Source organism: Uloborus diversus, chromosome 3 (assembly GCF_026930045.1).
Source record: "Uloborus diversus isolate 005 chromosome 3, Udiv.v.3.1, whole genome shotgun sequence".
In the NCBI taxonomy this organism is placed as follows: Eukaryota; Metazoa; Arthropoda; class Arachnida; order Araneae; family Uloboridae; genus Uloborus; species Uloborus diversus.
This window is the reverse complement of record NC_072733.1, coordinates 128766130-128792565: the sequence shown is the minus strand read 5'-3', so window position 1 is coordinate 128792565 and position 26436 is coordinate 128766130. Positions and strand designations below refer to the sequence as shown.

General features: G+C 35.3%; 1 protein-coding gene across 1 annotated transcript in view; it reads left to right on the top strand.

Moving 5' to 3' along the window:
- LOC129218944 (ubinuclein-1-like) overlaps positions 1–26436 on the top strand; it is a 225001-nt gene that overhangs the window by 78322 nt on the left and 120243 nt on the right. Inside the window, 2 exon segments of the mRNA XM_054853264.1 lie at positions 1367–1787; positions 4911–4978. Coding sequence (XP_054709239.1) covers positions 1367–1787; positions 4911–4978 — 489 coding nt within the window.

The window sequence follows — 26436 nt, the reverse complement described above, 5'->3', positions numbered from 1 at the left end:
CAAAAATGCAGGTATGACTACTTTTACTACTGTGCTTAACACGGCTATTTTGTTAACTGAAACTGTTTTGGTTCAGCTTTAGAAACCATTATGCAGTTTTGGTTTGAGGTTTCTGTTGGAAAGATAAAGAAAAACCTAGCTAGTTATGATTTGGACTTAAACTGGATTGGTAAAAATCAAAACTCAGTAGCTTTCATTTTCAGACAGTAAAGTTACATTGCAAGGAAGGGAAATCATACTTATTTTTCTTTCAAACAATATCAATCTTGTTTAAAAGTCAATAATTACTGTTATTATTTCAAGTTTCGAAGGCAATCTAAAATAGAAAATGTAATTGTTATGAACAGACACACCTTACCCAATATTATTGGGTGAATGGTAATTTGACTCATTTCTGGTGTTTGACCAAGAAACTCGGTTATAAAACAAAAAGGCTATTTTTTTCTAATTAAACTTATCTTTATGTGTCAAGCAGAAAAAGATGTGTGGATTACATATATTTTTTAATGCCCTTCATATGTTCCAAGAAAAACAGCTATTTAGAAACTCTATTTTTATTGATAAAAGAAATCCACTTTTCCAGAAAAAAAACCAGTTTTTTCCACCACTTCATAATTTCTGGAAATTTTACATCTCTAGTCTTGTACAATGTTATATTGCTTGAGATTATAAAGTGAACTTGGGTACAGACTAAAAAAATATTAGGTTGAAAAATGAGACTGGTTCGATTTCACCTCAGCAGAAATGCAATTAGGACCAAAAGCGTGTAACAAGTGTTAGAGATGATGTATTTCTTATCAGGAATGCGTGCAAGAAGTAGCAGAGATGAGGCATTTTGTATTAGAAATAGTAAAATTAATCCTTTTAAGATTAGTTTTAAGGTTACAAAAGACTTGAGTGATGTGGGTATTAGTGTCTATGAACCAACAGTTTAGAGTGTGCTGGACAGATCTTCCTTTGTTTACAATTATTTGTATGAGGGTGCATTTCAACATTGCAATGTTTAAGCATAATCATATCAATCCCTACATCTTCACTACACATCTTGATTGTGCTAGTTTTGATAGGTAACCGTGTTGAACAGTCTACTTTCTCCATCAAAAGCTTGTATTTTTCTAGCCAGTTAGGAGTACTTGACCTGAAAAAAAAAAAAACTTATTGCATTCAAATTCATATTTTAATAATTTTTATGAGCTAGTAGTATATTTGTTATAGCGATATGCTGCTGTAGAATTGTTCAGTAATTTGTATTATTGAAAATTATCTTCCAAAGTTTTAAATTTCATTACATTTCGTGGATTGAAATAACTGATAACAATGTTCTGTTACAGCAACAATTAGATTTCAATATGCTTTCATTTTCTAGTGCCTTACCAAAAACTAAAAAGAAATCTCAGCCTACTGTTGCTGATATGCTTCAACAGCATAAAGCCAATTTGCAGCGCTTGCAACAAGAAGGATTGCAACAACTTCAGTTAAACCCTATTGCAGTAGAAAGAGAAATTGAACAGGAAGAGGCTGAGGAAAATTTAGAGCAGCAGCAGCCACAACAACAGCCGCAGCAGCAACAGCAGCAGATTGTTCCAGGTCAAGCTTCTACGATTTCAGAAGCAATAGAATCAGTTATAAAAGCTGCTGCAGAAGATGCTAGTAATGGATCAATTGGGCCTATTACTGGAAGCAGTGATGGTGAAGAAGCCAAGCTTACAGTAGACATGCATGAAGCTCCTAAGTTACCTGAAAATCTTCCTCCAGATTTGGATGAAGTAGTTGCTAAATTAAAGGAGGTAAGCTCCTTAATTAATTTAATTTTACTTAAAATTATTAACAATAAGTTTGTACTAGATGTTTCATTAAGAGTGATAAAAACTGATTAAGAGATGTTGTATGGTGCAAACATATCACCAATCATATTATGACAATTTTCTACTTCAGTAACTCTAAATTCGGAACAGAATAGAAATTTAGTTTGTCAGTTGCTCCAAGGGAGTGTTGCATTGATATTTTGAAAGAATGTTCACATGAAAGACATAGAACAGAAGTTTTATGTTATTGTTACAACAAACTACCGTTTCGTCCCACTATAGCAAACCCAAGATATAATGTATCTCTGTTAATGGATATCTGTTGTAGTGAACCTTTTGCACGGTGCCAATGGAATCCAATGTTGTTAGTGCATTCTTAACTGCTTATAACAGCGGCTCTCAATCTTTTTAGTTGTGCGGCCTACCAGTTTTGTAGAAAACATTGTTGAGGCCCAGTAGCTGCTATATATTACTTGCTCAACCTAAACTTACTTTCTGTGTGTGTGGGGGGGGGGAGGTCTTCTACTCATAGCTGTCCTTAAGTGTAAATAATATACTGTAATAGGATTGAAAGTGTGTTATAAACAAGAGTTCTGGAGATATTCACTTAACTGGCATATCTGTAAGAAAAGTCAAGAAGTCATCAAAGTTGAAGCTCCATGGAATTTTCGACATTGTTTTTCTTCTAGGAGGGAGTTGATATCTGGATTGAAACTGGATAGTTTTAGTCTCAAATAACTCTCAACATTCAATGCATTTCTATGTTATTTTTTTTTTAAAAGTGCAATGAAAAGTCTCCTTCAAATAACTAGGTTGTCGAAACCCCCCTCAAGTGTCTCAATTTACTGATTCCTCATGTCAGTTCAACAAAGGAGGAGCATTTTTAACTTGGAGCTTGAAGCTAATACTAATTTCTTTGGCAATTTTCTTTAAAAGAGTTTCTGATTCATTAGATTTCATTTTCAATTAGGGAAAGTTCCTAAGAAATATGAAAAATCTTAATCTTAAAGTTCCTTATTATGACGGTACATCAAAAAACGGAAGTTAAGATCCCATGATTTATTTTGTTTCAGATTCTTGACCACTGTCTATGGTCCAGTAACATGCTGTTCGCGGTTTATGGATCACCAAATGCTAAAGAAATCTTCTGCAATAGCCCTTTTTGGCTAAAATACTGCGGTTCAAACCACACTCCTCACTTATTGTTCCTTTGGTAAAGCAGCTGCTTCTCCTAAGGAGGATCCCTTTTCAGGCTCTGTAGTGTTGCTTTTCAACTGTTTCTGGTCAAATGACATGGTTAATCACATATTTTCTCTGCTTTTCAATGTTATTGCTAATAGTGCTTTCAACTTCACAGTGGCCGGAGCTCATATAGGTAATCGAAAAGCTTTTTTCCTAGAGGATAAAGATATATTTAATTGGAACTTAGAAAGCTGCAAAAACCAATCCTAAAATTCCAATTCATAATCCTTTTCTGACTTTTCTGTAGCCATTAAATGGAAGAACCATAATTCTAAAGCAGCTGTCAATGTTTTGAAATTTTTTTTTGTGACATACAGGTTGTAAATTTGTTAACTATGGATGACAGAAAAATTGATGAGAGTACATAAAACCTAAAGCTTTCAACCAAAGTAACATATTTTCCCATATTACAGTGGACTTTCTCTATTCTGAACACTCATGGAATCGAACAAAAGTGTTCAGATTATGGGGGTGTTCATTATATAGGGAGACTGGAAATGCATGCATATGTATTCAATTCCGTTAATGGACAATGTTCAGAACTTTGTCAAGTGAGCTATACCAGGTATTGAGATAGAGGTGCTGAATTTTGGATTTGCGGTTAGTGCAATAAAGGGCTAGAATTTTTTTAAAAAAATAAAATGCCCTGACGGGCTTGTTTATTTAGAAAATACATGCCCGAGGAAATTTTTACATTCCTTGTTTTCTATGTTATATTAATTATGATTCTTGTTATAATTTGCCAGAAATCTTTCTTGAGGAATTTAGTTAACATGCTAGGTTCAACCATTACTTCAAGGGAAGATATTGATTGCTTATTGATACAGCATTTGTGACAGACTGAAAAGAATTTGTTTCTTTTAATTCCTTCAAAAAATGCTGATGTTCTTCATTTTGGCTTTTTGCACTGTATCTTTGAAGATTTTCTATTCCTTTCTCCTTCACAATCTTTATTTCACATTCATTTAAACTGATTTCGCAAAAAAAAAAAAAAAAAAAAAAAAAACACCTTGGTCAGGTGTAATCATTTCTAGAAAAAAAAAATGTAATACAGAACACACAGATTGATAAAACATACTCTCGCTCGAACTCGGAAATGACCAACACGTGTAGCTATTGAGTGGATACATCGCATTTGGAGAAAAAAAGGGGGGGGATAGAATGGGGGTGTTTTTAAGTTAAAGGGAACGGAAGCATTTATCCTGAGCTGCGAAAGACAAATCATTTCCAAGGTCAGACTGCCGCGTTTCTCCTTTTTTCCTCCGGTATCCAATGCGCCTTCACGCACTTTGCTGAGGGGTTGAAAAAAAGTGACTTTCAAGAAGTCGCTTGCTTTTCATGCTACAAAAATGTTGTAATGAAAAAAATTGAAGGAAATTTAATCCTCTTTAATATTTGCATTGGAAGTTTTTTTGTAATTTTAACCATTTTTGAGATATTTTGAAAATGTGACAAAAAGTCGCAAATTTTTAGGGGTTTTCGGCCCCCAAAACTTTTCCCGAGGTCTTTCGTGTTGGATAACTTGGTTTTTTAGTATTGGCACTAGTTACAAATAAAAAAAAATTTTTTTGACCCCCATTTTTTGTGACGCAAGCCCTTTTTTTTCTACCATGTTGACTGAACTATATGTCTTTTTGTCTTTTTTTTTAATTATACTTTTGTGTATATGCCTGCTCATGCTATTTATGTAACAAGCTAAGTTAATAGAAGTAAAAGTATCTTAAACAGTTATACAAGTGTAAAATTTGCTTTGGAAAATGTATCAAAGAATTTCATTAGATTTGATATGCATTTTTATGGTATTTGCATTTAAAGTGTTTAGTGCAATTTTTTTATTTAAATTTTTATACCATTTTAACTTAGGCTGCTTATAAGTCAGAAGAAGGAAAATGTAAATTTTTTAGCGATGAAGTTAACAGAATGTTATTGAGGTAAGCTTTTTCAAGTCTAATTGTTATCAAAATTGTTTACTCTTCTTAATATTTTGCAAAAAGATGATTTTTATCATTCCAGTAATATATTTTTGTAAGTTTTATTGTTTTAGTAATTTGATACTAATGTTTTAATTGTCTTATTTTTTCCCTTCTTAAAAGTCAAAATGTTTCTGATAGCTAGTTGTGAATCTGACTTTAAAAATTAAAAAAATGTAGCTGAATAATGATTTTTTGAAAAAATAATCATAATTTCATACTTGATCACAACTAGTTCAAAATAAAAAATTACAAAATGATCTAACAACATTAGAGATGGGCAAAACGGATCCGAAAGGGGATTCGGATCGATCCGGATCGATCACTTCTCGGATACGTATCCATACCTGCCAACTTGTACGGTTTGGCCGTACATTGTACGGTTTTGGTACAAATTGTACGGTTGTAAGGTTCTGTACTAAAATTGTACGGTTTCGCGTAAAATTTCCCCCAAAACCTAAAAATGCAAAACTTTCGTTCAAACAATCGAACGCGCTCAAGCCCATCTATCTACAATCGACCGGAGCCACCGCGCAATGCTTTTACGCATGGGGATCACGTGATCACTGAGCTTCCAAACCCAAGCCTTTACGCGAAGAAGAAATGCGCAATTTCAACGTACCATCCAACACTTTTCTCCTAGCCTCTACGCATGCGCTTGTTTATAAACCAGGGAAGTTGTTAAGCCCGCCTCCATGCGTCGATCGTGATTTTTAGCAACTCGTTGAGCATCCACTCCTGCCGGCTAGAAAGACGTGCAGCAATAGCGTAATCGGCATTGCTCGCCTCGTGTGAATTTATTTTTGGATTTTGCTTCCGTAACAGTGTTCTTTCTTTCTGGATTGAATAATCGTCACTGCCGTGAAATGGAAAAGAAAAAAGGAAAAAGTTATAATCAAGTGTTTCTGGAATCCTATGCACAAGAAATCCCCTGCATAAAACAGTCAAGGAAAGGGCCCTCATTTGCGCTCTCATTTGCAGTTGCGATATAAAAATTGCGCATGGTGGCAAAAGTGATATTAAGGACCATGTTGCAACTAAAAAGCACCAAGATTATATGGCAATTTAAGAAAAATCTCAGAGACTCGGGACATTCTTTAATCGTGTGGACGACGCTGCGGGAAGTGATGTCATACGCGCGGAGTGCCTCTTCACCAGTTTCATATTAGAGCATAATCTGCCTATAGCAATAGCTGATCATGCAGGGCAACTCTTTAAAAAAATGTTTCCTAAATGTGAAATTGCTAAAAAATTTGCATGTGGTCGGACTAAAACGAGCGCCATAATTAAGGAGATGGCGTTAGAAGGTAAAAGCTCATTAAGGGACATTCTACAAAAAACAGTGTTTACAATCTCTGTTGATGGTAGCAATGATTCGAATGCACAAACTTATCCTATTGTGGTAGTTTATTTCAACACTGAAGAGGGCAAAATAAAAAATTCTCTACTAGCTCTTCCTGTGCTATCTGGGCGCTGTACTGGAGAAAACATTGGGAAATTATTACTTGATACCTTGCAGCTAAAAAACATTAGTGTGGAGAACTGCATAGCTTATAGTGCAGACAATGCAAATGTAATGATTGGCGATAAGAAGGGTGTTGTAGCTCATCTTAAAAGCAGAAATGAAAATCTCATTGTCATGGGCTGTGTGTGTCACCTTATTCACTTAGCTGCTGAGAAGGCAGCCAACTCCCTTTCTGTATCAGTGGATGACATTTTAGTCAACATATTTTATTATTTGGAGAAAAGTGCAAAGAGAAAAGAAGAGTTAAAAGATTTGCAAGACCAATTTGATGTGGAAAACCACAAAATTCTTAAACACGTGTGTACTAGGTGGCTGTCTCTAGGCAGGAGTCTAAAACGGTTATTAGAACAATGGGATGTACTTTGTAGTTTTTTTAAAAATCAGATCGTACAAGCGGATAATTCTAAGAAAAATTCTTTACTTGAATCATACCGAATTCCCTTGAAAACATCTAAGAAAAGCTCTTCATGCAGCAGTGAGCAGCCAACCAAAAAATTGAAGACAAATTCAAGTTGTGCTATGAATATGCCAAGTTCAAGTAAGAAAAGCACTGTATGTACTCAGAGTTATTTGACAAGAGAGGAACGATTACTTATGTTTTTAACTTCTGATCTGAACAAAGCTTATTGTTTATTTTTGGACTTCATGATACCAATTTTTGAAAAAACAAATGTAATATTGCAGTCTGCAGAACCGAAAATTCATATTTTGAATTCTTTATTGTTAGAAATGTTTAAAGATATTTTATGCAAATTTGTTCAGCCATTTGTTCTCAAAAGTTGTGTATGTATAACTGATGTGAAGTATGCTGAGAGATGCAACCAGAAAAGTGACCAAGATTTGTTAATTGGTAGTGCTACCTTAAAAGTAGTCAATAAATTAGAAAGTAAGGAAAAGCAGCAATTTTATTCTGATGTTAGACAGTACTTTTCTGCATGCTGCAATTATATCAGACTCAAGTTTCCCATTAATAGCGATGTATTAATGCATGCTGAAGTTGCGGACATTGACAAAATTTCCCAAAAGTCTTTCATGGATGTGCATTATTTTTTAGATATATTTCCAGCTATTAGTTTCAAAAATTCTAACGAAACTGAAGATGAGGCCAAAGATCAACTCCAAGCAGAATTTTGTGCTCTACAAATTGATGACTTACCACTGGAGGTAATAAATGAAGAAACAGTGGATAAAAAGTGGTTTGTTTTGGGGAAACTTAAAGCAGCGGATGGATCACTTAAATATAGTAGAATAGCTAGATTCATGTTGTGCATCTTAACAATACCACACAGTAACTGTGAATGTGAAAGAGTATTCAGCTGTGTGCGGAAAACAAGAACTGAAACCCGAAGTTTTTTATCAAACGAGAACTTAGAAAATGTATTACTAGCCAAAAACATGCAGAAACAATTCTGCTATCAACAGAATTTTAATAAAGAGTTTTTGGCTAAGGCTAAATCTGCTACGTATAAACATTTAAAAAGTATGGAGGCAGAGTATTTTTTTTTTTTAAATTTGCAGTATGAGGTTGGACCAAAATTAGGTACCCCAGTACCTCATCAAGATATTGTAATTTTTTGAACATTTCTATTTTTAGTTTTCAATGGCCTTCTATGTTTTCTAGTACAGTTATGTTTCTTGTAATGTAATAAAAATGTAAAGGAAATTAGAGTGTTATTAAAATTTTGAATCATTGTAAGGTTTTGAACGGGAGATTGTAAGGTTTTCCAAGTAGACATGTTGGCAGGTATGCGTATCCGAGAAACAGATCCGGATCCGGGTCCATAGCGCATGCGCAGTACGCGCCGATCCGGATCAGACACCTCTGGATCAGACACCTTGGTTGGATCAGACACCTGGATCAGACGCTTCCGAATCCATGGAGCATGCGCAGAGGGGTACCGATCCGGATACGTATCCAAGACGGATCCGATCCACAGAGCATGCGCAGAGGGGTACCGATCCGGATACGTATCCAGGACCCGGGTCCGATCCACAGAGCATGCGCAATCCGATCCAGAACCAAACTTGGAGGGACTAGTTTCCCCGATTGTTTTGAAGTTTGAAAAGTGAAACTATGGAGGCTGGGGGAAAGGGGAAAATGACACCGCGCGCATTCGAAATCAAAGAAGCAGAATCGGCGGTGCTGCAGGAGGGGCGAGGAAAGGGGAGAACTCGCAGATGCAGACTGCGTAATTGTTGAATGGTGTTGTCTTGAGAAGTTTTTCCTGCGTGACGCAATTCTTAGAGAGGGATCGCAGGAGAAAATTCGGAATTTTTTGAGATTTGCGGTTTGCTTCACATTAGGGTATTCAAATTTTCGTGAGGCAAGCACAATTCATGTTTGGAATTTTGCAATTGGAGTATTTATCTTGACTTGTTTTTATTCTATAAGAAGTAGGAACGTTTACTTTCCTTGCTCATAATAATTTTTAATTTTATTTAATTTTTCAACTAATAGTTAAATCTAAGGCTGCCATAGCTTGGATTTTTAATAGAGATCTTTGGCTCTGCTTTCGCTTAAAAATCTTGGGCGTTGATCCCAGATTTTGAAATGTATCAAACCTATCAAACGTAATTTTTTTCCCGAAAGATAATTTTTTGGCTTAGCAATCTGGAATGGAATGGCGACCAAATAAATAAATCTTCTTAGCACTGAAAGTAATTTATGACTTACTGCACTATCTGTATTAAGACTCTGATAGAACTTTTTTTTTTCTTGTAGCACCATTTTTTTAAAGAAATTTTCCAATGAAATAACATTTATGATATCAACTTTAGTTTCCATTATCATATTTTTCTCCTTTGGTTGAGTTCGTTGATCGACCGGTAGCTTACCGGTCGGGCTCGTCGAACGCAAACTTTGTCATTTTTAAGATCAATAATCGACCAACTAGCTACAACACTAGCAATTACCAAAAACGTGAATAAATTATAAGACTCATCCTAATAGTCTTTATTGCATGAAAATCTAGAGTTCTTATTACTCATTATGGATGAAAAAGCTATTTCTAAAGAAAGAAAAGCACTAGATGCCCAAGAGAAAAAATGTTTTTTTTAGAAAGAGGCAAATACATTTTAGTTCACACAATAGAAAAACGTTAAGGCAAAATAAATAACCATTTTATTAAAACAAATATCTCATCTTTAAAAATTTTTTAATTGCATTTATACAAGTATTACAATCACAAGATTCAGTAACTTTGCATTTTAGTAAATTTGCAGTATTTTTCTGAATCCATAAGCTGTGCATCTTCTCAAAGAAAAAAGAAATAAGGTGTATTATGAAAGTTCAGCTTAGCTTTTTTTTTTTTCATACAAGTCTACTGTAAAAAAAAAAAAAAAAATAATAGTAGTCCTGAATAATTTCTTTTGTCATAAAAGAAGCTGTACTTTCAAAACATGTTTTTTTTTTTTTCAACCTTGTTTAAAAAAAAAATAACAATAATTACTTCAGAAATTCACACCTTCTATCACAGTCCATTAAGAGTCATTCTATTTCAAGTGACCTAGTGTTCTCCACTCCACTCGATCATCTCCAATTTAATGAAATTCTATAGAGGTATATGCCTTTCAATTTAAAACACACTTATGCAAATTTTCAGCTTTGAAATCCAAATCCTGAAGATCTAGGATCTACCAAAAAGTGATATAAAATGGCGGATAAGCGTTTTGCGCCAAACGAATTTGCAGAAAATTTTATCGCACAGAAAAGCGAAAATTTTAAGAGCTCGAAGTACGTTTTGTTAATACATTCTAGCATTTTTGGACTTTGAGCTCATTAGATTTTGTTTAGCACGCATGTGAACTTGTTAAAAAAGTGCGGTGGTAGAATTTATTCTTCGATTTTAGGTTGTCATGAAATTGGAACAAAAACATGTCGTAGGTGGAATTCCACCTCGTGGGAATATCTCGTTTCAAGTTCAATTGAGGTTGGTTTAGCGGTGATTGCATTTTGCTGAGTTTTGTGAGGGCTTAGCTACTTTAAATGAATGTTAAATTAATAAATTACCAACGTTTCAATACACGAAAACTGTAAATAATTTGCAATTTTTCAGTAATTTGCTTTTTTTGTACATTAAAAGTTTTTTAATTAATTTATTTAATTTTCAAGTGCAAAGGTATTTTTTGTTACGTAGCTACTTTGTTTGAAGTATGAAACAATGTCCTTCCCTTTACTCAGCTGGAATCACTGGACAACGATGTAACATCCATTACGGCTAAATGTTGAGAATGTTTAAAGTTTAAAACAACTCACATGCCGCATTACTAGTTCCACAACCGCTGCTGAAAATTTGATTATGTTCGTTCAAAGCTCTATAAAATTTCATCCAATTCGGAGATGGTCGAGTGGGGACGATTTGTAAAAATGGGTTAGTTGACGTGGAATGACTCGTACATAATTTTTATAGTCGTTTAGAGAAACCATGTAGGTAAACTAATTTTGCACCACATTATTCGTAATATATTCTACCTAAAATTTCAAAAAAAAAAAAAAAGGCCCAATACTGCACTCTTGACGTCTAGGCCATACTGCAGTGTCAGAGACGTACAGGGTCACGCCCCCCCCCTTCCAACCAATAAAAGAAACTAATTTGATATCAACACCACATGTTAACTTCAATTCTCCTCCTGTCCCCTCCATTCAACGGAGACAGTAAATGTTTTGGTTGGTAAGTGTATAGTTTAATTTACTGCAGTCTTAGTTTTTAGGATAAAATATCAAAAACAAATCTGAAACATCTAATAACAGAAGCTTACTGAATGTATTCTTTCGCTCTTATAATAATTTTAAATGTGAAGAGATTTGTTTAATGATTTTGAATGTGTGTGTATGTGACTAAACCAAAATGAATAGATCATTGCTTTGGAACAGGATATTTAATTTGATAGGGAAGCTAATATTTTAAATTATTTAAATTTTAATTTATTTTTAAATTTGTTTACGTACAGGTACTTAACACTGAAACTCAACCACAAAGAGAAATTAGAATAGAAACAATATCAACACAACAAAGGTGTTATGCAATTCAGTAAATAATATAATTATTATTCCTTTAGATTCCTGAACAAAAAACACACTTCACCTATAAATAAAAGCAACACGGTAACATAAACTAGCATAGGAAGCATATAATTTTGAAGCAATTCAAACAAATTCGCCATCCCTAGAAAGCGCCGTCTTAAAACAAAAATAGATTTTAATGTAGTGTTACAGAATTTACCGCCCCTAGCAAAGTGTCGCCCGGGACGAGTGCTCCCTTTGCCCCCTCCCCCCTACGCTACGCCACTGTTGAGCACCATCCCGATTGGGGAGATTATGACCCCCCTGCCTAAGTTTTCCCGTTTACAGGAGCCAACTGGCTGTTCGGCTGTAATTCATAAGTAAATATATGTGGGATCTCCCAGATCAGTCATTTCGAATTTTTCACGGGAGGGACCGGACAAAGAGAGCATCCGCCCAACTGTAAACACGCTAAGTTTTCAGAAACGGGGTGTTATAGGGATAGGGGGAGGGGAATTGACACCCTTTCCTGACCGGTTTGGGCTTTCCATAAGGCATTTAAACAACAAATTTGCATTATGCTAAATTTAATTAATGAATAAACACCATTAAATTTTTAAATATGCATTAATATAACATAAATTTAAGTAAATTAATAGAACGATTGATAATTTATTTCTCTTTCGTGAAAAAATAGTGATGCCAAAGAAAAAAAGTCCAAAATTGTTAACACTCAAACAATTATACTCCAGGAGTGGTTAGGCAGTCGCACACCCAGGAGTACGCAGCCCCCTTTCTTCCCTACTGCCTACCTTCTCTCGCATTGACCCTGATGTTCTAAAATGTACGCTCTGGTAATAACTTTGTGAGAAAAGGATAAAAACAAAAAGAGAGCTACGTGCAAATCTTAAATTTTTAGAATTAAATTTCCTGTATCAGTGCAGATACTTCAAGTAAAAATAACAATATATTTTAAATTATTCCTGCAAAAAATTTCCTTCTCTCCTTCCTCCTTTCGCTGGAGGCGGAGACGCGGAGAGTTTTGAAGAAACAATAATAAAAGCCATCTGTTTGCCACATAATAAAATAGTTCTTAGTTCCTGTGCTATGCACCGCAGGCAATACTCTTTTTGCCACACCAGAACGAGAGAAACGAGTCTTCTGAAAACAAACACTAGTAGCGGTTATCTCGCACTCCCCTCTTCCTCCTCTCCCTCCCATCGTGTTCCTTTCCCTCCATGCCCGCTCCAACCTGTTATCCATGTCCAATGTCCACTACTACAATGCAACGACTCCAGCAATTGGCTCTTCCGGATCTGTAAACACCTAGAACTTGTTAAATCTACTTTGATTGGCCCCTCCGGATCGATCCGGCGCGGATACGTATCCGGATCCGTTGGCAACAAAATTAAAGTTTCTACCAAGCACGCAGCACTATCATTGGTCCGGCCGGATCGGTTTTTCACTACTGCGATACAACGATCCCAGCAATTGGCTCTTCCGGATCTGTAAGAACTACAAACTTATTACATCCTCTCTGATTGGTCCTTGCGGATCGATCCGGACCTCTTGCCATCCAAAAAATCTGTTTCGCCGATCTTCGATCCGGATCGATCCTCGGACCTGTTGCCACCCAAAAAATCTGCTCGGACCTGTGGATCGATCCGCGGACCCGTTGCCATCCAAAAAATCTGTCCGGATCTGCCGATCTTTTTCTCGGACCTGTGGATCGATCAATCTTTTCTCGGATACGTATCCGCGGATCCGTATCCGAGTCCGATGACACATCTCTAAACAACATGAGGATCGAATCGTGTAATAGCGTGGAGTCAAAACCAAACATTGGAGGACTGTTTTTGAGACTTCTTGATATCGATACCAATCTTTCTTTTTAATGCGCCTAAAATGACTTTCTTGTTTATTTTAATACAATGTTTCTTGTTTTGATGAACCATTTTTTAAAATGTATAACTAGAGGAGTATTATGTGCACTTAAAGTATGCAGAGTTGCTGGATTTTTAGTAAATATTTAACCAAAAATCGACTGTTTTCAGATTTTTCACCTGCTAGGGATTTATTTTCATTGTTTACAAAACAAAATTTGTATTTGAACCCAACATTCAATCTTTCTCTTAAGGCATAAAATTAGATTTTTTTTTTCAATTCATGTACACACCAGGCAACCCTACGTATGTACAATTTTCCTGCTCTTTGTAGCTTATTTTTGTTTTCACGTAACTTCCAAGAACCAAAAGAAACTAACTTCTGAATTGAAGAATCTACTACTCTGGAACAGCAAATCTCTTAAAACTTTCAATTATACAGTTGTTAAATGTCATAAAATGGTTAGCTGACCTGGCAAACCTTGTTCTGTCACAAAAATTATTTCTAGGATTCAAAATCTCTGTTGGATAATTTACAGCTTCGTCATAATCGCAAACTGTATCGATCGATTTGTATGATAACAAGTCGCCAGGTCGTATCCCGAAGTTTATAAATCGTTAACCTCCACATTTTTTGCTGAAAATATGGCTCTTTCTGCCAGCCGCGCATGATGCATGTATTGTGTGCGTTCATCGTGGGCAATGAGAACATTTGATCGAATCAACAATGGTGCTGAAATTAGTGAGCAATTTTATGCATTCAAAATTTTCATAGACAGCAAATTTTCATTTGTTAATATCTGACAACGGGTCCGAGAATTTGTCAGCAAATGGAGCTTGTAACATTTGGATGTACATGTTTTAGATGGACCTTTTCAACATTACGATACAGTGACCAGGATTTCAAGTAAACTTAAATCTCATCAGCGACTTTTGAATGTAGAATGACGGAAATGTTTGTCTGAAATCACTTAAAAGAGTAGCAGAATGGCTCGTTCACTTTTGATGTACACTGCGTCTGGGTTATTTTGAATATTCAGTGGCAGCTGAAATGCTGAATGAGCTGTTCAAGTTACTGCAATGCCAAATGATGCAACAGATAATACGATGTCATCATTAGATCATATTTTGGCAAAATGAGACATGTTTTGCTAGTTTCACATGGTGCATCCCCCCTCCCCCGAAAAAAATGCACCTTGACCCTCCGAAACTGTCAGGAGGAAAAACTAATTAAAGTTTTTGGTGGACCTCACAAATGTGTCTTGGTTGAGTCAAATTAGAAAGCATATTTAAGTAAATAATTAACATTTATTAGTACTAAAATACAACATGTTAACAAAGAAAAAAGGCTTCTTAAAAATATATTATTCTTGTAGAATCCTATCCAGCAATAATAAAAATATTGCAGCGAACATGAACAATAAATATAATAGTTATACAGGGGTCTGTCCAGGATTTTTCACAGGGTCCGTTTTTTGTGAAAAATCAAATAATTTTGCGAAAAATCAAATAATTTTGTGAAAAATCGAATACTTTTGTGAAAAATCAAATAATTTTGCAAAATTTTTTTTTTTTTTTGCAAAAACGAAAGTTTAGACTCTTGAGATGGTGGAAACTGCATCATTGACACTTAAAGTTGAGTGTTTTCCCTCTTTTCTTTTGAGAATATCATTCTTTAGTTCTTTTCTAGTATTGGGGGGGGGGGGAGAGGCATCGCTCACTGGGAGATGGGCACCCCTAAAGTATCAATATTTATCTACCATTCTACATCATGTTAAATTATACTAGAAATGTTATTTGTATAGTATTTAAAACAATTGTAAGAAAAAAAAAATCAGTAAGAGATTTTTACAATAATAAAAATTATTTTATTTGTTTACTTCTTAACTAAGCGTACTAAACATCGAAAATGCGAAAAATCAGATTCCCATAGCGGGTGCAAAGAGATTGCAATCTTCAAAGTGAAGGCATCAAAAGTATAAAAACGGCTTGTAAAATAAATATTTTGGATAAAATTATTTTAGAATTGCATTTTAGAGAACTATGATAAACATATCATTAATATCTGGACACCAGTTGAAGCAAAAATAATAATAAATAAATAAAATAAAAAATAAACGATCGATTCAGCATTTTAATTATTGACTCATAAAAGAAAATGGAATAGGGAAGTTGCAACCTATTAAATGTTCATATTTCGGCTATTGGATATTGCTAATTGACCCTCAAAACTAAAAAATTCACCATCGCCGAATTTTAAAACTCCGTGGTTGATTTTTAATGAATTTTTAAAAATCCATGCGCAAAAGTGCGCTCTTCTGAAACGTCACGAGCCTACGTCACAGGGCGCGAATGGGCAGTCTTCCGCCGAAATTGTTGACATAAAAAAATTCCTTTCCTGAACTTTCCCAATGTTCTAAACCCATGTAGCAGTTGTTTTTGAAAGGAAAACTAATGTTTAAAAACTTGTCGTTTATTTGAACACTTAATCATAACTATTTATAGAAAAATAAAATAAAAACAGAATCGCTTGAAAACAAAAACGATCTCCATCTATCAACTTGATAGTTACCCTCACTCACTCATTCATTCCAAACACCACCTCATTCCTTTTCAATGCACGTGTCTTATGTACGTCGACTCGGCATGTGCCGATCGCCGATTGGCGATGATGTCAATCGCGTCGGCCCGCACCCAGCCGACGTGCAAGAACGAATTTGCGTGGGAATCGATAACTTTTCTGCCAATAGCCAACATCGGCCCCCTTCCCGTGCAAATCACTCTTCAAACATACTATCACTTTCACAACATCAAAGACATCAATTGCAAATGTAACTAACATTTCAAAAACACAATACATAAATATCACAAGTACTCAATCAAAAAAAAATTGAAATTTGAAGAAAATCTAATAAGCAAAAAGTTCAGCATAACTAAAGTTCAATAAGTTCACTTTGAAATAAAGTCAAAAAGTTCAAAGTCAGTGCATCTCAAAAAATCACACAGCATCTCGCTGGTCCAAACGTAAAGTCCGGAAAAGTAATTCTTTCCAAAAGAAAGCACATTCAAACAAACACTTTATCACAAAATTTCTTTAACTCCAATGTAGTAGGTGGCTTCGTAAACAAATCTGCAACATTTTCTTTCCCAGAAACAAATTTCAAATTGAAAATTTCATCAATTACTAAATTGCGAATGAAATGGTACCTGACGTCTATATGTTTCGTTCGCGCATTTTCTACACTTGATTTCGTGAAATCAATTGCCGATTTGTTGTCGCAAAATAAAGTACAATCTCCAAGACTGAAGTTCAAATCTTTATCCGCTAGTACATTTTTCAGCCACACAGACTCTTTCGCCGCGTCAGCTAGTGCGATATATTCGGATTCCATCGAGGACAAACTCACACATTTTTGCTTTGTTGTTTTCCACACGATAGGAACTTCGTCGATAAAAATTATCATTCCTCCCAATAAAACTCTGTCGTCCCTACTTGCAGCGTAGTCGGCATCTGAAAAACTTTTCATTTCGATGTTTCGCACTTTGGACAAGTTCAGCTTATATTCTTTGGTAGACCTAACGTAACCTAGAAGCTTAAGTAGTATTTCCCAGTGTTTGATTCCGGGATTTTCCTGCACTTGCGATAAAACATTGACCGCGTAGGTTATGTCGGGGCGAGTGCGGTTTGCTAAAAATGCTCAACTCCCAAACTTCGATAGGGAATTCTTTCCATTTCTTCTATTTCACACTTCGAACTTGGGCAATCTAATTTTGAAATAACAGTTCCTTTTACTATGGGTAAAGAAGTTATCGGGATTTTATATTCTTTAAATTTTTCACAAATTTCTTCTATGTAACTTTGTTGATGCAAATACAAATTTTTATGATCTTGACAAAATTCGATCCCTAACAATTTTCTCGTTTCTCCGTGGACTTTCAGATCGAAAATTTTTCGCAGACTTTTTATGACTTCATCTATATACTGGTTTTCCTTTCCGAATATTACGATATCATCTACGTAGAGTAATAGAATGGTATTTCGTCCTTTAAAAACGCAATTACACCATTCTACTTTAATGAAATTAATATTTTTTAATGCTCTCTCGATTTCTATATACCAGTTTCTTCCGCTTCGATGTAGTCCGTAGATTGACTTTTTCAGAAGACAAACTTTATTTTTATCTTTACAAAAACCTACAGGTTGGTGCATATATATACTTTCCTTTAATTCGGCATATAAATAAGCGTTTTTTATGTCTACTTGACAATTTTTCCAACTATGAAAACAAACCAAAATACAAAAAAATAGTCTAATAATTGAAAAATTGACTACTGGGCAAAAAATAGCGTCAAAATCTTCTCTCCTTTGTTGACAACCTAAAATTACCAACCTCGATTTGAATCTTGAAATTCGATTATTTACATCCCTTTTTACGCTGTACACCCATCTATTTCCTAGTATAGTTTTGTTCGGCGGTCTCTCAACTAACTCAAAAACTTTTCTTTCTTTCATCGTATTTAACTCGTCGTTCATGGATTCGATCCAATCTTGAGCATTTTCGGATTCATAGCGTCCTTGAAACTTGTCGGAATTTTCACCTCAACAATGTTTGCTTCATTTTTTTCAGTTTCACGTTCCGTATCATTTGCAAATTTAATCTTTCCCGAAAAAACATTCTTTCCGCTAAAATCAAACAGCTGTTTTTCGAATTTTAAAGTTTTACTTTTGCAATATTTTTCTATATCATTACATGATCTAAATCTTTGTTTCGTTCCCTCTAAGAAATAATAAATGTCATTTCGCGTTCCGTCTGGTCTCGGCACTGCATTTCTAACCCAATTCAATTCTGACGCGTTTTTCGCAAATTCAGATCCGTTTTCTTCTTCAGAAACTTTCTCAGTTGAATCTTCACTAGATGTTCCACCTTCATCGCGATTTTGCACGCTTTCTTCCTCATCTAACTTGTAATGGAATTCCGAGTATTGAGTTCGTTTTTTAGGTTTTTTTATTGGGTCCAGGACTTCTTCCACTGCATTCTTATTTTCATTAAACTTAACATTACAAGTTTCAATTACTTTTTGCTCGTTAATTAACCAAATTCTATATCCTCTGGTATTATTGCATATCCGATCATTATTCCCTCAATTGCACGCATTTCGAATTTATTTCTCCGTTGTTTTGGAACATTAACGAAAGCTTTACTTCCGAAAGCTTTTAGGAATACTACCGAGGGTTTTCTGCCGAAAAACATTTCAAAAGGGGTTTTGGTTGTTTTATGACAAATTCGATTCCAAGTGAAAGTGAAACAATATAACGCTTCCGCCCACCATTCATTGTTCATTTTCGCGTCTTTTAACATTGTTTTTATCCCGTCTAAAGCTGTCTAGTTGAAACGTTCGCAAATCCCGTTTTCCTCTGGCGTATAAGCATTTGTTCTTTGGGCTTGAATACCGTAAGAACTTAAATACCGTTCAAACTCTTTATTGCAAAATTCGCCCCCGTTGTCTGTACGAATGCTAACAAGTTTCTTTCCCGTTATTCTTTCCATTTTCTTATGATAGTGGATGAATTTGCTTAAAACTTCATCTTTTCGTTTTAAAGTGTAAACAGTCACGAAACGACTAAAATCATCAATTATCGAAAGAAAATATCTACTCCCACTTTTTGATGGCGTTGGTAGAGGACCACAAACGTTCATAAAAACTAACTGTAGTGCAGAATTTGAGGTCTTAGGATTTGATTTAAAAGAAAGCTAGAATACAAACTTCACATTTTTCGTCTGGCTTTTCTATTTTTGGAAGACCATTCACGCTTTGATTTTTACTACTATCTCAGATGTAATCATAATTTATATGACAAAATCTCCTATGCCAAAGGTTAGAGAGTTGATTTTGTTTAACAGTTCCAGCAATTTGCGTTTGTTTAACAGTACCGGCATTTACGTTGAATCCGCTTTCTACTTGTTTATTTTCTGCAGTATGGTACGCAAACGGTTCTACATAGTATAAACCCTCTTCTCTACGTGCCTAAAATAACTTTCGCCAATTATTAAAGAACACGCAAATTTTTCCTTTACTTCCAACAAAATGTGCACCGGCTGCTTCTAAACGTGCACCGGAGATTAAATTTCTTCTCATGTTTGGGTTGTATAAAACGTTTTTTAACTCTATCCAATTAACTTTCCCATTCATTTTTACAGCAAATCTCACAGTTCCTCTTCCCAAAACTTTACTATTAGCATTTCCCACTGCCAAAGCCATATTTACATCGGAAATTTCTTCGAAATTTTTCATTAAGTTCTTGTTATTACAAAAATGCGTTGTTGCCGCACAATCAAAAATCCAGTGAAACTGATTTCTATTACAATCTTTACCAGTTCCTGATTCAGAGGTCGAAATGTAACTCTCAACTAACATCGAATATTTATCATTGAAGTTCGAAAAGTTATTACGATTTACGTTACTTTTACATTGCGCGATCAAATGTGCGTATTGATGACATCTATGACACGGTCCTATTAACTTTCTATCCTTCGTATTTTTAACAAATTTAGCATTTCCTTTGTTTTCTACTACTTTTCCTGTCTTCTTGCTTCTATTTGTAATATTGAAAGCACTCACCTCAGGTTTTTCATTGTCAGCTTTTACCTGTTTCAGTCTACTTTCTTCTTTCACCAGCTCCTCAGCAATCTTGTTGATGTCAAAATCTTCATCACTCCAACGGTAAATTAGTTGGATTATACCGGTATATTCCGGCGGTAGATGCCTAATAACTTGGAAACCTTGAAAAAGCGAATCTAAACTATGGCCCGCGTCATACAATTTCTTCACAGCTAATTTAACTCGAGCTATAAAAAGACCCATTTCTTCGTTATCTTTATAACGGATGTTAAAGAATTCATCCAAAAGTTGTATAACTCTCGCTCGCGTTTTTGGTTCAAACTGAGCTTGTAGAATCTCCCATGCTTTCTTGCCATCTGCAGTGTCCTGAATAAGTGGTCTGAACTCAGGCTTTATAGCATAATAAAGTGTGGTGTAAGCGCGATCCTGCAACAGGAGAAATTCGCCACGCTCATGAGTAGTTGTCTTTTCATCTAAAACAACTACTTTCCCTTCAATAAATTTCCAACATCCTTTATCGAGAAGTAATACCTTAACATCTATTTTCCATCTATCCCAGTTCTTTTTGCTGAGCAGTTCAAAATCTTCGGGGAGCAAAGCCATGGCTGTAAAGTAGGGTGGCCCTTATTTTTCAACTTTCGAAAAAGTTAGCTCCCAACCCCCTATTTTGTTCCAATGGACAAAAAAATGATGTGTTCAAAATATTAGCTCAATCGGAAAAGTTTAAGGGGTGCCGCAACAAGCATGAAATTATCAAATTTTCTCCAAAAAAGGAATTTTTCAAATCTTTTCAAGTTAAAAAAAAAAAAAGCATCTCGCATATTTACATTTTTGACGTACCTATATCTTCTTACAGGTGTTATTTTGCTCTAACTGGTTTTTCAGAGACTTTCTATGTCTTTCCCCCTTTTTCCTCTGATGTCTTTTGTGGTATCAAAGCTTTTTGACCAAGACACCATTCACTACTCATGACGCGTTCTTGCTACTGCAATTGTTTCTACATCAATCTTATAAAAATTTCCCTGTCAACTTTTTAATTGAGTTATTTTTGTAGTCACACTTAATTTTATGAGTAATTTTTAAACTCATTAAAAATATAATTTGAGTATTATCATATATATCAGGATTAGGACCATGATAGTAAATATAATGTTTGTATTATTAATCAAATCCTATTTTTTCCCCAAATGATTGGATAAACTTAAATTAACTCTATTTTTATTATGTGCTTCGTTTGATTATTTTCTAACTAAGTATAACCTTGTCTTTGTTCATTACCATCATTACCATTCCATCGTTTATTATTCCAATACATGAAACAAATCAATTGTCGAGCCGAGAACATGTTTCATTTTTACGGTAGTTTGCTGCTTTGATACGATAAAGACTGCTGCTTTTTAATCCCAAGTTTTAAATAGAGTCACAATACATATGATCTACATCTATTTAGAAGAAAATTTGATGAATTGTACAAAATAAGAGTTCCAATTGAAACATCTTTTAGGCGAACATCAGTCCTCTCTCTGTCCAGTATATCTCCCATCCCCCTTAACCGTTTCCCACCATCCCCTTCCGAAGAAGACCCCACATTTGGTCAGAGGTCAAAAGTCAAGCGGGGGTGAGAGACGACCTTGGGTGAGCGTGGGAGCAGCTGCCCACAATAGAGCCCCTAGGGGCCTTAGCCCCCAAGAGTGCTGCTGGTAACTTGCGCCTGACTTTCGTGTCATTATCAACTCCGACTTGCAAAATGGCATCAACGTCTTCCGGTAGCTCATTAAACAAGTTGAGAAAAGATTTCTACATTGATCTTGTTGGCAACATTTCTAATCAAATTGTTGGAGCAAAGCTACCATCGAATAGACAAGTCTTGAGCGTCTTTTTTTACAATATAAAAGTTGTAAATATGACAAAAAAAGAAAGTGCAACATTAGTGATTCAAGAAGTATCTGTTTTTTGGCAAAAGGCAAGAATTCCCACTAAAAGAACGGATCACTGCGTTGACAAGTTAGTCAAACTCCATGATGAATGGAAACATTTGCAGAAAAGTTTTTCGAGAACTTCAGGGAAAGGAAAAATGAGAAGAGATTCTTTTGAAGAAATTATGGACGATCTCTTCGATATTGCTCATGCAAATGCTTTAGAAGACATCAAAATTGAAGAAGATAGGAAATTTCTAATTCTTCAGCGCCAAAAAGGAAGACCGGGCTCCATGGTTGGTGTTGACCTAAAATTAACACAAAAAGAAGAAAGGAAATCAAAGAAAAACAGAACAGAAGTTGCCCGAAAGAAACGAACTTATGAAGAAATGGAACGACAATTAGTCGACACATCTTATGATATAGTTTCAAGCAACCCAAGCAGTGACGGTTTTGACGACAGTAGCAGCCCTTCTTCTGTCATTGATAAACAATTACCAGAAACTGATATAGACACACTTGAGAGTACGGACAGTACGACTTACGCAGAAACTAGAGGTACATTGCATTTTTTTACTCCTCGTCTATCTGAAGTTTTTGATAGATGTAAAATCACAGATAGAAATGGAATTTACATACTGGTAGCTGCTGCAGAAGCATTTGGACTTGATACTAAAGACCTGATCATTAATCGAACTTCTCTTCAACGCCTCCGAAAGAAATTTAGAGAAGAAAGACATGCGGAAATTCAGAAAAAATTTAATTTAAATGATTGCCAAGAGCTTGTCTTACACTGGGATGGAAAATTGCTCCCAACACTTGCAGGAGTCGAAAAAACTGACAGACTGGCAATAATAGTAACTTTCCAAGGCAAGGAGCAAATGTTGGGAGTTCCTGAAATCCCATCCTCATCAGGAGAAGAACAAGCCATGGCTATTTATGAAGCAGTTGAAAAGTGGGGATTAAACGATAAAATTCAAGCACTTTGCTGTGATACAACAGCCAGCAACACAGGCCGAATAAATGGTGCCTGTATTAATCTAGAAAAATTGTTTGATCGTGATCTGCTGTACCTTCCTTGTCGTCATCACATTTTTGAGTTAGTTTTAAAGGGATGTTTTGACTCTCTAATGAGTGCAACTTCTGGTCCAGACATGCCACTTTTCAAAAGATTTAAAGAAACTTGGACAAAACTCGACAAAAAAAATTATACCACTGGTAGCAATGAAGTACCTCATGATATTCGTGCAACCATGCTCGAATTTCTTGATCAACACCTTTCAGCTCGGAAACAACAGCGCGATGATTACCGAGAACTGTTGGAATTAAGTATGATATTTCTTGGTGGGATTCCAAAGTGTGGAATATCATTTCGTAAGCCAGGAGCTGTAAGTCATGCTAGGTGGATGTCAAAGTCCATTTATGCACTCAAGATTTACTTATTTCAGGATCAGTTTCCCTTATCTGAAAGGGAGAAGAACTCTTTAAGAAGAATATGTATTTTTCTTGCTCGAGTCTACGTTCGATCTTGGTTTCTCTCCCCGGAAGCAGTTAAAGCTCCATATCACGATTTCCTATTTATGCGTCAACTGATCGATTACCAGGATATTGATACAGAAATCAGTATTGTTGCTCTCAAAAAATTTTCAAAACATCTCTAGTACTTAGCTCCTGAAACTATGGCTCTATCCTTATTTGATGATAATGTTCCAACCTCGGTTAAGAGAAACATGGCACAAATTATGTTGGAAGCAGATAAAGATGAAGAATCGCAAGAAGCAGAAAACCAACAAAAGAGATACATTCCACATCAAAACAATTTTTCGAAGTTTATTAACAACGAATTTTCATCTTTTGTGACACCTGTTACAAAACATTTCCTCACCCGATTTTCTGTAAGTTCTGATTTTCTCAACAAAGACCCTTCAACTTGGAAAGATGACCCTGGTTACACAAGTGGAAAGGAAAAACTTGATAAAATAATTGTTGTGAATGATGCTGCAGAAAGAGGGGTCAAACTAATTCAGGAATACAACAATATTCTTACAAAAGATGAAAATGAAAAACAATTTGTTTTACAAATTGTTGCTGAAGATCGCAAAAGATACCCTACTGCTACTAAATCCTCACTTAGGAAAAAATAATGTTGAACATTCGCTTGTTCCCGCTGTGTTTTGGTTCTGTAGAAATTGTTTGTCATAATAAAATGTATTTATCCTCTAAAAGCTGTTGTGTTAGTAAAGAAAAATTAAATATTGTTAAAAAAGCACGAGATTTCTAGGATTTGCTGAACTTCAAGTCGTTTGCGGCACCCCTAGAAATTGTCCAAATGAAGAGAAATTTTACACAGCCTGCTTTATTATTCATTGGAACAAGATAAGAGGTTGGGAGCAATAAAATTTTAACTTTCGAAAAATACCCTATAGCTAAGGGCCACCCTACTGTAAAGCAATGTTCAAAATTTCTAACTTAAACTTGAAAATCTTCAGACTTTAAAAAGCTCATAAGATTTTTCAATCCTTACGACCCCCGAAGCCGATATATCTCTCAAAATGAAATAGTGCAACATGGGCACGGCCCATAATCTGTTGAAAGAGAAAAATTCCTTTCCTGAACTTTCCCAACGTTCTAAACCCATGTAGCAGTTGTTTTTGAAAGGAAAACTAATGTTTAAAAACTCGTCGTTTATTTGAACACTTAATCATAACTATTTACAGGAAAATAAAATAAAAACAGAATCGCTTAAAAACAAAAACGATCTCCATCTATCAACTTGATAGTCACCCTCACTCACTCATTCATTCCAAACACCACCTCATTCCTTTTCAATGCACGTGTCTTATGCACGTTGACTCGCCACGTGCCGATCGCCGATTGGCGATGATGTCAATCGCGTCAGCCCGCACCCAGCCGACGTGCAAGAACGAATTTGCGTGGGAATCAATAACTTTTCTGCCAATAGCCAACAGAAATCCCCTGTTTTCGCTAGAGACATTTTGAGCGCGCTGATATTTTTATTTTTTAGAAATTGAATAATCCTTTTGAACACACTATGGAGACCGGATTCGTTAAAGCACAATCTAAATAATCTTCCTCATAAAACATCAATGATGATATTCGAATATTTCCGAGAGGATGAGAGGTTTAATGTTCCAGAAAAGCGAGGAGTCAATAAGCCTTTTACGTTTCGTCTTCGAAGTCGAATGCGTGACCTTCGGCTTCTCCCCTATCGGAAGAGCGCATGACGTCACTTCCTATGCCATTTGACGTCACAAGCGCTTGAACTTAAAAAATTAATTTAAAAAAAAACTACTTATCGTATCGCAAAATTTTTTTCACCTATGATGTTCATACATATTACTCTATCATGTAAAAATAAAATTGAAAAATCGAAAACTTCCCTATTCCGCTTTAAAAACCTGAAATAAGCTTTGTTACAAAAATAAAAAACCCTTTTCATTTATTTGCATCCTAATAAAGCGAAGTTAGCTTGAAAAAAGAATGAAATATGATTCTCATATCGGATGTAAAAAGATTTCGTTTTTCAAAATGTAGGCATCTATAGAAAAAAAAAAGGTAAATAAAAGAGTTTATTTTAAGTTAATTATCCTTTTTAGCATCGAAAAATCAAACCCATATAACTTTCTCCCAAAATAACAATTTAACATTGCACCGCCAGACGCTAAGTGGCGATAAACAGTTAAACATCGCACCGCTAGACGATGACGCTAAGTGGTGATTAGTTTGAATTTGGTAACTCTATCTGAAGCGATCACCCCCCCCCCCTTTCTACCCTTTGCAGTTCTAAGTTCATTTCGCTGTATATTATTGATTATTAAATCATGAGTGGGGAGAAAAGTGCTTACTACGCCTATTCAGAGAATGTTGACGCTTTTTCAAAGAAGTTTACAACAACACCGCTGCATAAAACAAACAAGCAAAATTATAAACCAAACTGACTTTCAGCTGTTAATTTCTTTCAAAGAAACCAACAACAGGCATTATATTTATTTGGCTGTAGTAATTATTTCTAGCTTGCAGGAGCATCACAAGAGTGTCGATTTTTTTTTCTTTTGCGAAATTCACTGATTTTGTATAAGTTGATTCCTCTAATTTAACTTTAAAAAAAGTTCCAACCATTATCGTTTTTATACAGGAAATATGCTGTATTATTTTAATCTGAGATTTGCTCTTTCAATAAACAATTTGTGAAAGATCCGTTTTTGTTTATCAGAATTTTGTGAAGTGTTCGTTTTGGTTGATCGGGAATTTGTGAAAGGTCCGTTTTGGTTGATTGGATTTTTGTGAAAGGTCCGTTTTGGTTGATCTGGTTTTTGTGAAGGGTCCATTAACGGACCCAAATTTGCTCTGGCCAGACCCCTGTTATACCACAGGTGCTCCTAAAAAAGTCCATCTTGATAATGGAAAAACAGTCCAGCGATCTCGAATCGTCTTCCACCAGGTGATTCCAA